At 39.1% G+C, this 13,062-nt stretch overlaps 1 protein-coding gene across 1 annotated transcript in view; it reads left to right on the forward strand.

Moving 5' to 3' along the window:
* DNAH9 (dynein axonemal heavy chain 9) overlaps positions 1-13,062 on the forward strand; it is a 221,432-nt gene that overhangs the window by 107,466 nt on the left and 100,904 nt on the right. Inside the window, exons 45-48 of the mRNA XM_026696149.2 lie at positions 1,434-1,557; positions 5,056-5,198; positions 6,149-6,310; positions 6,974-7,207. Coding sequence (XP_026551934.2) covers positions 1,434-1,557; positions 5,056-5,198; positions 6,149-6,310; positions 6,974-7,207 — 663 coding nt within the window. The remainder of the gene's footprint in view (positions 1-1,433; positions 1,558-5,055; positions 5,199-6,148; positions 6,311-6,973; positions 7,208-13,062) is intronic.

Raw genomic sequence — 13,062 nt, forward strand, 5'->3', positions numbered from 1 at the left:
GAGGTCAACCATATAGCTCACCCAATCCCAGGGATGAGATGCATTATTGAGTACTATTACCACACTGTTGATGCTTGATTATGAATTGATGGATGATCTCTCTCTGTGACTTTATGTAAATGTTAAATTAATAAATACTGTAACATAACTATAAACCATAATCATAAGCAAAATTGCTTGGACTTGCTATAAGGAATGCCATGATAGAGTAGTCACTATAATGCATTGGTATTTGTAGAAAAGTTATAATTTTCACAATGTGGTATAATCACAACACTGAAACAGTTGTTGAAAATGATGACATTAACATTTTATGTCATGTTCATATAACAACTACTTACCACCTGGAATGCAACACAGCAGGTATAAGAATAATCAAAAGAAAACAAAAGAGTAATTTTTGTGGATGTGGCAATACCCAGGGCCAACAGAACTGAGCAAAAAGAATTGTAAAAAGTTACAAAATCTAAAGAGTGAACAATCAAAATAAATTATGGAAAAGATCTTGCACAGTCATCCCTATAGTTAATAGTGCATTAGGCAGCATAACAAACACATACATTTTTACAGGAACTGAATATTTTCACCTATATTAACTGCAGATTTACAAAAAAGCACCTTGCACATGTTACATCTTAATACCACTTTAATAATTCCTAGTTTCCTAGCTTGGACTTGAATTTCCAAAGAACATTAGTCAAAAACGTGATTATTATTCCTTTTGCTCCTGCTCCTGCTCCTTCCTCTTTGTCCTCCTCCTCTCCCCGCCCCCGCATTCAGGAACATATATGACTATGTTACCTCAGGGTATATGTAGTGGTTGTTTACTCGAAAGTTATTCTGGGTCAGAATCTGTAAATGATACACTAAACATGTTGAGCAATAATGCTCAGCTGGAACTTTCCCAGGAAGGATATTTTCATATGAGAGTGTCTCTTTCCCCTTTGTTTTGTGAAGTGATCTAGGATCATGGTGGTGTTTAATTCAGAATATCTGATATAATATTGATATAATATTGCCCTCAGAAGGATAGCAGAACAAATAGCAAGGGAACTTGAATTTAGCACCTTTTTCATTAAAAACCAAGGGTAAGAAGATGTGTTTAAGAAACATATGAATGTTCCAAGAGAGAGAGAGATTGAAAAAAAGTTACAGTAGTAGAGATTGGCCTCCTAATGAAAAGTACTTTATACAGATTCTTTAATGAGAGTTACAGTATGTTGTTATACAGACTGTGTTTATGTATTTCCTTCAAATATAATTGTTATGTGAATAACAATGAACCCCAGTGTGATCAGCAGTGTGATTTTAACGGTGTGAACTGGACTCTGAGAAGCCAATGAACTTTGAATTTAATAGTACCCAAGATGACTTGAGTCTCCTCTTACAGCTGTTGCCTAAAATTGGAGTCTGAAATATTCATGTACTTACAGGCTGACTTAGCAGCACAATGTATCACGGCAGGAATGAAGAATGTGGGCACTGTCTTTCTTCTGACTGATACTCAGCTGGCTGATGAGAGATTCTTAGTTCTGGTTAATGACTTGCTAGCTTCAGGTATGTATTCATAGTAATGTAAATTTCATTTATAGGAAATAGGAAACTAGAATTGTGAAAAACTTGCCCCAGAATATCAGAGTTCACACAACATGCTGGCTAGACTGAAATGGGGTTGATTGGGTTATGGCTCAGTATGTTGTGGGAACCTGGCCTTTGGATTACCACATTGTGTGCACCAGACATTATGCTGAGGATATAATTGAGGATAGGACACAGCATCTTGTGTGACTATACTATGAAGCTAGCAAGATGTATACAATGAATTTACATGTCATTCCAACTTCTCTTCCAGCACCATTATTTGCCATGTAACAATTTCCATTGCCCTTTCTCTGTTTATAGGCATATACTTAGAATTCTAAATTTGGGGTGGTCCATTTAGAGTATCATTTCCAACTTCCTGCTCAGTACAGAATCCAAATTGAAGCACCATAGACATGTGGGTGGCTAGACTTGCTTGAATATCTGCCTCTCTGGTAATAAGTTCCAATATCAAGCTGCTCTTCAAAAATCTGGGATCCGACTTGCTACAATTTAAATCCATTATCCTGTGGCGCAATGAATCTTCCACATGACAGCTTTTCATGTATTTGAAAAGTGGTATCATATATTTGTTCACTGTTTTCTTGTAAAGGCTAAACGTTCCCAGCTACTTCAGTCTCTCTTCATAAAACTTAATTTCTAAGGATTGTGCTTCTTTAAACCAATTCCAGTTTGTCTAAATTCTTCTTCAAATGTGGTGCTAAAACGTGAGGTGGGTTAACTAATACTAAAGTAAAATAACTCTTTACTTCTTAATTTTTATAGGCCACCAACTTTATATTTATAGGCCACCAACTCCATTTAGTGTCTTGTAACATGTAACAAAATTGAAAACTACATCTAAACAATAGAACTTCTATCATGTGTTCTAAAACAATAGGCATTAACATTAAGCCATCCGTGACAATAAGCTAATAAATAGCAATCAACAACAATTCAAATAAATCGTAATACCTATATCACCATATCTATAACAGTAGCATATTAAAAAATTAGACAACATTCAATCTCCAAAGACCATCAGGAATAATTCAGTGTTTAATGCTTTCTAGAACAGGGGTTGCCAATCTTTTGAACCTCAGGGACCACCAAACTCATAATTTTAAATCCCAGGGACCACTAACCGGTTCTTGGGCATGGCCTAATTTGTTGGTGTGGCTTGGTGGTCATGTGACTGGCTGGGCATGGCTTGTATGTAAATATTGTAAATATTTATATAAATATTGAATTTTTTATTAAAAAAGAGCAACTTTTACCCAAAATCAGGCAAAGCAGGCAGGCAGATTGAGTTGCTCACAGAAGCACATATTCATTCAGAGATCTAGCTATCTGCCATCAGCTAGCTCATTCAGTCACATAAAATTTGCTTGCCAGCAAACTCACAAAATTAACTCGCAACACACCATGTATGTAAATATTATAAAAAAAGAGCGACTTTTATCCAAAATCAGGTAAAGCAGGCAGGCACATTGAATTGCTCACAGAATCATTCAGTGATCAATCGATCTGCCATCGGCTAGCTCAGTCTCTCAAATTTGCTTGCTGTGAGTCAGCACTGAATAATAGAACCTTCAGTCCTAAGGGAGGTTCGGCTATGCTTAAAAGCAGAGCCGAAGATCTAAAGACTAGCTAGAAAGCAAGAAATCCAACCATTTCCTGCTTCCTAGCTAATCTAAATCTTCTGGCACAGCAGAACAGATGATGGTTGGAAAAATGAAAAATTTAACAATTTAGCAGGCAAGTTTACCAGGTAAGGAGTGAGTGGGAGGGGAGGGTTCCCGTGGGCCATATCAGCTGTGCAGCCTTGTGTTTCTGCGCAGCCTAGATTAATTGCTTTTGGGGGTGGGTGCTCTGGGGATGAGATTTCTTTGTGGCCCACCAAAATTTTCTCATGGCCCACCAGTGGGCCACAGCCCACCAGTTGGCGACCGCTGTTCTAGAAAACCATACAATTAGGGGTCAATCTGATACCCGAAGGGATGTTGTTCTATAATATAGATTCTACACAAGAAAGGCCACCAGATTGAATTCTCTTCTCCTGTAGCAACTAATTCAAACTGCTCACTCAGAAAGGAATAGAGCAAGGTTGTCAAACTCAAGGCCCGCGAGCTGGGTCTGGCCCATGGGGTGCTTAGATCTGGCCAGTGGGGCTGCCCTGGAAACAGTAAAGGACTGGTCCATGGTGCTTCTGCCAGCAAAAACTGAGCTCATGAGGGCTGCGGGTGGTGTTCCTGAGCTCTGTTTTTGCTGGTAAAGGTTTGCCAGAGGAGGTCGTTGCAGCCAAAAATGGAGCTCAGGAGGGTCAAGGGTGGCTGAACTCCATTTTCACTGGCAGAGGGTTGCGGAAAGCTGTCCCAGCCGAAAATGGAGCTTGGGAGCCCATTTTTGCTGACAGAGCACTTAGGACACCATAGGCACCCCGCAATATAAGTGACATAGAGCTGGCCATGTCCACCCTGGTCCCCCAAAGTCAAACACAATCCTGATGTGGCCCTCAATAAAATCGAGTTTGACACCCCCTGGAATAGAGCCATTGAAAATTTTTCCCAGTCTCCAATCCTTGTAAGCAATCATGACTGATGATATCAAATGCCATCAAATTCAGGTGAGTTGAAACATGTGCTACCTCCATCTAAATGGGGAGAAAAGTAATTTGTGAGATCAATAATGTTTCTGCTTCACATTAAGCCTTAATATTGACGGAGAAGGATTCAGTCAATCCATTTCTTCTGTGGGCCTTTGTAATCACCAAGCTACTATCATCTATACCACCATCTCAAGATAGGGAAAGTTGAATACCAGATGATAGTTGTCATAATTGATAGGGAGGGCCTTGCGAAAGGGCCTATCTCCAAGATCCAACCAGACACATTCTCATCTATGCCTCCTGAATGAACCAGGTAGAAGGCAGAAAACCTGCTAGGTAGCACCTATTCACTTCATTGGAGTCCACAGGCCAAAAAGAGTCCCAGCTAATACTGGAGGATTGCCGGGTAAGGAGTGAGTGGGCAGGGAGGGTTGCAGGATTGCCCCAGTCACAAGTGCAGAAAGAGGAATCAGGAAAGGGAAATCTGTGATACGTTATTAACAAAGCAGTCACAGTACAACTTCTAGGCTGGAAGATGCCCTTCAACCACATATAGTGGTAGCTGTTACTGAACAATATTGTTTTGTTCTGTTTCTGCCTTAGTTATAAGGCAAATTACTGTAACTAGAGGCCAGCAATGATATTCTTCAGCAATATTTCCATTATGGGATAGAGATGTAACATTTTTTTCATTCCTTAATTCCTTTGTCTTCTCTGCCCTTATATTTCTTCACTTATCAGGTGAGCCCTTGGAAATAAACAAAATGTATTCGTTTACTTCTCTCTTTTCCTTTGTCCTCAGCAAGATAGGGAATGCTGCAGGTATGGAATTTTATGGTGAATCAGATGTTATCTTGTGTTTCTAGGAGAAATTCCTGATCTTTTTCCTGATGAAGAAATAGAAAATATCATAAGTAATATGAGGAATGAAGTAAAAACTCATGGTCTGATGGACACGAGGGAGGCCTGCTGGAAATTCTTTATTGATCGGGTTAGACGACAGCTCAAGGTACACCCTGCTCTTTTTTGTTGTGTGATGTTTGTGAAGATGATCTTTATAAAATTTATCTCCAATCGACGAAGTGTTGCTGCTCCAATCAATGCTGTGTTTTTTTTGCGGGGTGGGGTGGGGGAAGAAATATCTGTATCTTGGATAACGCAAGAATAATAACCTCACTTTTATGCATGAAAAATAATAGAGATTAGGCTGAGATGCTGTCCCTTACTGTTTCTGGGTTCCTCTTTTGTTGGAAAGATGACTTCAGTAGCACCTACTGGTCTGCGCAAGTTTCTGACCATAGCAATGGCACTTAGACTTAGATACCACTTCACAGTGCTTTACAACACTCTTTAGGGAATTTGCAATCTGAGTCCTCCTTTTACTGACCTTGGAAGGATGGAAAGCTTGGTGACCTTGAGCTGGTCAGGATTGAATTCCTGACAGTGGGCAACGTTAGCTGGCAATACTGCATTTCGACTGCTGTGGGACCACAATTAGAAGGGCAATCTAAAGAAGCATGTAGATAGTGAGGGATTTCTCTGTGTTCCCACTTTGTGTATCATTCTTTGTCTATAAGAAATTAATCCCAGTATTGCTTCTCTCTGACTTGGTCCCCAAATATGCAAGCATGGAGCTCTAGTTCTTTGACTTTCCTCCAGGTGGGATGTAGTTAGTTAGGTCCTAAGCTTTGCCAATCTCTATTTTGTGTATCCTTAAAAAAATCACTTTTCTGTTACAATTGTAAAACCCTACTTTACTAATAATTGCTCAGGGAATAGTCTCACTCTCAAGAATGCTCAGGTGCACAAGCAAACGCTTTCCTTTCAACAATTTTGAGCCCTGCGTCTTTGACAAACCTTAGAATAGCTGGAAAGTTTTGAAAGTCACAAAGCAAAAACCTTCTTCCATCATAATTCTGCTCACCTTGTTTTCCTCATTGCTTGTTCTACTTGGCCCAGGTGGCACTTTGCTTTTCTCCAGTGGGGAACAAACTGAGAGTTCGTAGCCGGAAGTTCCCAGCCATTGTGAACTGTACAGTGATCGACTGGTTCCATGAGTGGCCTCAGGAAGCTCTGGAATCAGTCAGCCTGCGCTTCTTGCAAGGGACAGAAGGTATTGAGGTAAGTGAATATTAGGAGCACATCAAATGCTTCCTCTCAACTGTGAGGCTGAACAGCTGTTTATTTTGTAAGGCAAATCTGGTGCTTCAGGCACATTATGGCTGCAGGCAAAGAAGAAAATCTACCTCACCCCATCTTTACATAAGTAGATGTACTTATGTGCAGGTGTTTTCCAGCAGTATGATGTAGGGGTTCAGGTGTTAGACTAGCACTGTGGAGACCAAGGCTCAACTCTAACCTCAACTGTGGAAGCTCTCTGGGTGACTTTGGTCTGGTCTCTCACTTACACCCTGAGTCACGGGTTTGTTGTTTTGGGAAAAAATAAATAAGAGGAAGGGCAATGTAATCTGCTTTGAGTTCCTAAAGGAAAAGTGGGGTACTAATTGGACAAACACTGCCTGCATAAAATTGGTATTTTGAAGTTACTAATAATTTGGTGCAGTTTAATCAAATTTCACACATCATATCAAAGTCAGGAAATTCTGATAAGGAGTTTCATGTATTTTCTGGAATATTATGTATTTCAATTTGGTAATCAGTGCTTTATGTAAGACATATCCAGGAAACTTAGTCAGACTGCCTTGTTATTCACTTTGAAATAGTTTCTCTTTTAACATTGTTCTTGTCATTGTCATCATCTTCATTATCATCATCGTGAACAAGCCTCCTGTGAAAGAATCTATCAGCAAGTTCATGGCTTATGTTCATACCAGTGTTAATGAGATGTCTTATTCTTACCTGACTAATGAACGTCGTTATAATTACACCACCCCCAAGTCGTTTTTGGAGCAAATCAAACTGTATCAGAATTTGCTGCTTAAAAAGAGAAAAGAACTAACAGCAAAGATGGAGCGACTAGAAAATGGTCTACAGAAGCTCAGCAGCACATCAGCACAGGTGAGAAGGCTCCTGTTTTAGCTGGAAGGCTGGAGATGTATGCAAACATTCTGAAATGAAGTAAAAAATGATCTATGCAATGCTAGTGGAGAGGTACTTGCATTCAGCTGTATGAACTCTTGTTGGATTTCATGGTATTGTCACATGAGATGTTAATAAGCAGGTAACCTTTTAGATTGGGGAGACAATACATTTAGAAAGCCATTTTATTTCCTGCCTTTTTCAGTCTTGATTTTCCTTATTCTGCTCAACAGGAACTGGAGATGTGTTGCTTTGTTTCTGGAAAAAGAGAGATACTGGCTTGATTGACACATCTTACTTGGCCTCAACATTTTGTTTTGTTTACTTTTTATTTACATTCCTTGACCTACATTTGCTTAGCATCTCTCTCTCTCTCTCTCTCTCTCTCTCTCTCTCTCTCTCTCTCTCTCTCTCTCACACACACACACACACACACACACACTGTAGTATCACCTTTTACACCAATGGAGGCCCTTGTTTTTTTTTCTTATGGTATGTTGAAGCTTTAGTGCCCCAATAATCAGTGAGGAAACAGGTTGCTCTTTTGTTCCTACATTTCTTTGTATGACTTTGTAGAAGAAAGGACTGATGGGGGGGGGAGTATTATATTGTATAAGAATAGTGGAGCAATATTTCAGCTTAAAGATGGCCTTAAAAGTAAAGAAAGTTTTGCAGTATTGTGGGCAGGGAGTGAAAAAGCAAGAGGAGTAAGCTTCATCCAGCTGAGCAGAAATCAATGGGGTGTCTATTGGGAGTTGAAAGGATTGATTGGAGCATGAATTTCTAGGGCCAAAAGGGGACTTAAGAGGCCATCATTGCATCAATTGCAAGATTGAAATCAAACAAACATTTGGCAGGGCATCAGTTGGACCAGGGGCTGCCACCAGAATAGAACTAATCAGCAGAGACCATCCACTTTGAGGGTCTGAAGCCTGCTCAGGTCAGAAAATACAGTTCTGATTCAAAGCTGGAAATCATATGCACTGGGTGCATTTCAGTAGGATGAGTGGGAAGATTGTCCACTTTTGCATTCAGGAAGCAATGAGTGGTCTAAATTGGAAAAAGACCAAGCAGAAAGTGTGTATCTGCCCAGAATCTGAATGTCCATCAAGGGCTTACACCGGCCTGATGTCTGATTTTTTTCAACATAGACCACCCAGTCCTTGAATGGATGGGTGGACTGGACATTAACATTTGAACAACTATAAGTCCATGTATTTGCCATATGCTAAATAAATAAATAAATAAATGCCCAGAGTAAGCCCTTAAGTATCTGTCCAAAGATTACTTCTCCCTATGTTCAGTAGGTCATGAAATTTTAAGTCAGTTCCGTTGAATTTAGGCCCCACAACATGAACAGCCAGAAATCCCCAGCCAATTTTATATTATGGATAGTTGCTTCCTGACCTGGTATATGGAAATCTCTGATCAAAGAAGTGTTGTAAAGACACACCACCAACAAAAATCTACAAGAAGTGTGAATTGAGATTGCAGCTCTATCACCTTTCACTCTTTTCTCAAAGTGGATCTTCAGGACAATCATTTCCAAACTAAAACCCATATGGCCTTCAAAAGCACTCCTATAATTTGATGCAAATGTTTCTTTCATATTCTTATAGATAGGTTAACAAGAATTAAAGTAGTTTAAATTTGAAGAAGAATGCTGGTATTGTATTATGAAGGAAGAACTGAAGACCCCCAAAAAAAAAATAGGGCAAATTTTGAAGCACTTTCAGAGCAGTTTATAAGTTGTAGTTTGTCTGAAAACACCACTAAGCTTTCCTGATTTGATTCTTTTCTGGTTTCTTGCAGAACGTAATTGTGGAGAATGAGCTCCATTGATTGAGATACTGCTTTACTTTGGAAGCAGCCAGCTTCTGATTTACAACTTTGAATCACTACTCAATTTGCTGCTTAGCTGTTCTAGCTTTAAAATATATATTTTATAAAAAATAAAATTTGGAAAAACTTTTGGACAGTCAGAATAGTCCTGAGTCTTTGGGGTTCTTTTTTGGGGAATAACCTTTGCTTCTTTTCCTTCTCCCTTGCTGCAACTATCTCCTTATTTCCAGAAATGTTTGAGGTTTCATTTCTCCTTCTTCCTGTGAAGTTGAGACATGCTGGGAAAGAGAATTCTTTGGGCAATCAGTTTATTTTTCAGCATGTTTCCTGCTGTGAAAGGGAGGTTGCCTTACCACTATGTATGGCAACTTGTTGGCATTGCTTTTCTTTTTTAAAAAAATTGCACGGTGGGCTCTTTACTCTCCTGCTATACCAATTAACTGCCAAGCTTTCTGATGCAGTATATTACATCCTGACATTTGGCACAGACAATTGGAATTAAAAGGCATGCTGGCATTCTCCTTCAAGCTCTTTATTTAGAATATGGGTTTTCTTTCTATACACACAGAATCTTTCTATACACAGAACCTTTCTATACACACAGGGCTTGCTTAAATGCAGCATGCTTTTTCTTCTCCTTTCCACCTAAGATTTCTTAAAGCAGACAGATCTTCCCCTTTCTTTAACAAAGCAAACTGTACACATTAATTAGTTACAATTTGATGATTATTGCCGATAATCTCTGTTGAGTCAAGTGAAATGATTTGCTTTGGTTCTCCCAGTTCTGCCTATAGAGAGGGAGCTAGCAAGAGGAATATTTCTGCGTTTGTATGTTATGTCTGCATTTAAAAAAAAATGGCTTGTGTTGCTTTGGTTACTAGTTAGCCTCTTTGGGTGTACCGGTTTTGTTAAACCCTGGAGAAAAATCAACTTGTGAACAGGGATGACAAAGTTGAGCCGTTAACCAAATTAACACAAAACTATAACACAAGCAAAGCCAAGCACTTGCTTTTTACTTAATGACTACTTTCCTTAACATTTCCTAAACCTGAGCAGCTAATAGTCAATCTCCCTTGATGGCATTCTTCACCTTGTGTGTTGCTATCTCAGTGCAGTGAATTGCTCTGTGTCGGAGAACTATTGGGCTGATCAGTCTGAGTCTGAGCGGCTTTGTTTCTACTGAAGCATCTTCTGGCATGTGCAGAAACTGCTCCAAAGGAACACTTGCCCAAATCTTCCTCAAAGCAGAGTCAGCCCTAGAAATGATTCTCAACAGGCCTTTCTTGTAAGTTTAGTGCTCCAATTTGCAGGGTTTTTACATAGCTGATAGCAGAATTTATTCCAAGCTCTTAGATTTGTTAGTTGGGGTCATCTAATTTACTCCCCCACGCATAAACCTTGGTTTAAACATCACAGTGGCAGCTTTTGTCTCAATTAAGTCCTGACCAAGGCACATTATGGTTTAGTAAAGTGTGTTAAATCAGCCTATGGATATACATTTTTGAGAATATTTTTTTCAAACAGGAGATATAATTTTGAGGGTAATACTTGGGAGCAGAGCAGATGATGTAGAGGAAGGGCACTTCCAAACTTTCTCAGGGGGTAAAAAAAAACACAGCCTTATTCAGTGAATTGAAAGAGGAAAATGTTAGGCCAGGAAGCAGAAGTGCCACTGTTCCTGCTGCTTCTACACTCACAAATTGCTCCCTACTGGGATAATCTCTTTAAAAAAAAATATTGGACAAGTATTGTCACATACTGTGACATGTACTATATTATTTGAGCATAAATATTGTCAGGGTTTGTTTTGTTCTGAAAAAGTTTTCCCTAGAGTTTCTATCCATAAGACCAATACTTTTGCTCTGTTGCCATTTCTTACATCCATTCTTAATATAATAGAAAAAGTGTGTGTTTTTTAATAGCTGGCCTTCCTCTTTTTGTTGTTAAATCCTACTGTATGCTCTGCAGCTTTGGGATACTTTTAAAATATGATTTTCTCTCTCTATTCTTTATATATTCTATCTCTTCTTACAAGGAGAGAAAGAGGTGATTGCAATTTTAGATTCTCTCTTTTCGGGTACCTGATCTATGGATTGGTAGAGCCTTACAAATCAAAACCTCAATGCCTCATCAGAATATTTAAAACCTGATAAACGTTCTATTCATATACACATTCAACTTCACAATGTTATTTTATTCAGTTTGAAAGGTGTGAGCTGTATCTGGAATATGGGAAGAAAAAGTGTTTCTTCATTTCCCCCCACAATTGTCTAAAGATCTATAAATAAATGAAATGCTGCCACAGAGTTTTGCTGAGTGAAGTGCTTATTCTATTTCTCCAAACAAAGAGTAAATATGCCTCCTATCAGAACAACGGGACTGGAGAACAGATTAACTGTTCAGCAAAGCTGTATATCATGAGCATGGCACCATGTAGTAAGAGAATCTTGCCTGTCTGGATGTGCCTCCCTTCCTCCCCTTTTATCTTCATGTGAATTGTGTGTGTGTGTGTGAATGTATATCTTAGGCATCATCATAAATCTTTACCTTCATATGGGCTCAAGCCACATTTATCTGTTTGTTGCCTTGGTAAATATATCTTCCCTCTCTACATTCAGTCCATCCCTTTTACATTTTTTGTGGGTTACAGGACACAGATGGCATTAGACAAATATGTGTGGCTTTAGGGCTCAGGATGGAGGTGGTGTCACTGTCTGGTCCTTCTGGATCCCTCAGTCATGATACTATTCACCATGGTATTCTTCTGGACCAACTTCAGGGATTGGGAGTGATCCGTCTCCCTTCTCCATTGGTGATGATGATGTTATCTAGGGCAATGGAAGGCCTGCAAGACAACAACAAAAGCTCAGAGAGCACCAAGAATCATGTTTTTTAATTGATTTGTAGTAGGTTTTAGTAGTAGCCTTTGTTGTAAGCTGCTCAGAACAAATGAGTGGCCATATAAATTTGAGAAATAAGTAAAATAAAAGAAAGTTTCACAAGTAAAAAATAAAAATCTATTTCTTAGAATAACTTAAAGCCTTTAGACATCACCTAGTTGAGATTCCTAAGAACGCTATTCCAAGTACTTTGCTGTCTCCAACAGTGGCACTCAAGTTTAAAAACTGGAATGATCTCCCTGGAATCCAAGGCTGGCATATGCTGATTTATTTTTGGCTCAATTTTCACTTTTCTAGTGACTCTCTGACTGCTGCGAGCCTACTTGATAAATTTTCCTCTTCCTGGAAAATTTATGCCAGTGAGGCTTCTCAAGTGCAGCTCTCTTGGCTGAGAGGTTACCAAGAGCCAGAGATGCTACTCAACGTCAAACGGGCATTTGACGTAGCCTTCCAAGTAAAGCAGGGCAAATTGGGTCATTTACTCTGGCAACACCTAAATAGGAAACCATTCACACCACAAATTATCTATGCAATCTTACCTGCCCAGCATATTGACAAGCTTTTTTCCTTAGCTCATTTTAATGCCTTGCCCTTTGCAATCTTGGAGGGAAAGTGTTATTAATAACTCTTTTGCAGAGCGAACCCACCCATTGGAGGAACCTGAAACTCTTAAGCTTATGCTTTTCTTAGTCATATTTTCTATAGCAACTTGCATCCTATCTTTATAACTCCACTTTCTGCTAGTAAAAAGTAGTAACTTTCTGGTAGTTGTGAGGATGACTTCATTTGCTTCTTACTGTTGGGCAGGAACCATACCATCTCTAGGGAAGTTGCAGATTATTTTTGACCTTCATTACTTTGCGCCAGAAACTATTCCTTTAAGTGTTAGGACTTCACTAATGGACAATTCAATTAAAAATTATGGGTTTCTGGTTCTTTATGGTTTTAGCCCCCTTCTATATTTTACCAGTCACTGACTCTTAACAAGATTTACATGCATCTACACACATACACACCCTTGACAATTTAGTATTTAGAAACATTATGATTTTTAAAAAACTACAAAGTACTTTTCTAATCCTGTTTATTTGT

Source organism: Pseudonaja textilis, chromosome 2 (genome assembly GCF_049901715.1).
Source record: "Pseudonaja textilis isolate UNSWEBS1 chromosome 2, rPseTex1.2, whole genome shotgun sequence".
In the NCBI taxonomy this organism is placed as follows: domain Eukaryota; kingdom Metazoa; phylum Chordata; class Lepidosauria; order Squamata; family Elapidae; genus Pseudonaja; species Pseudonaja textilis.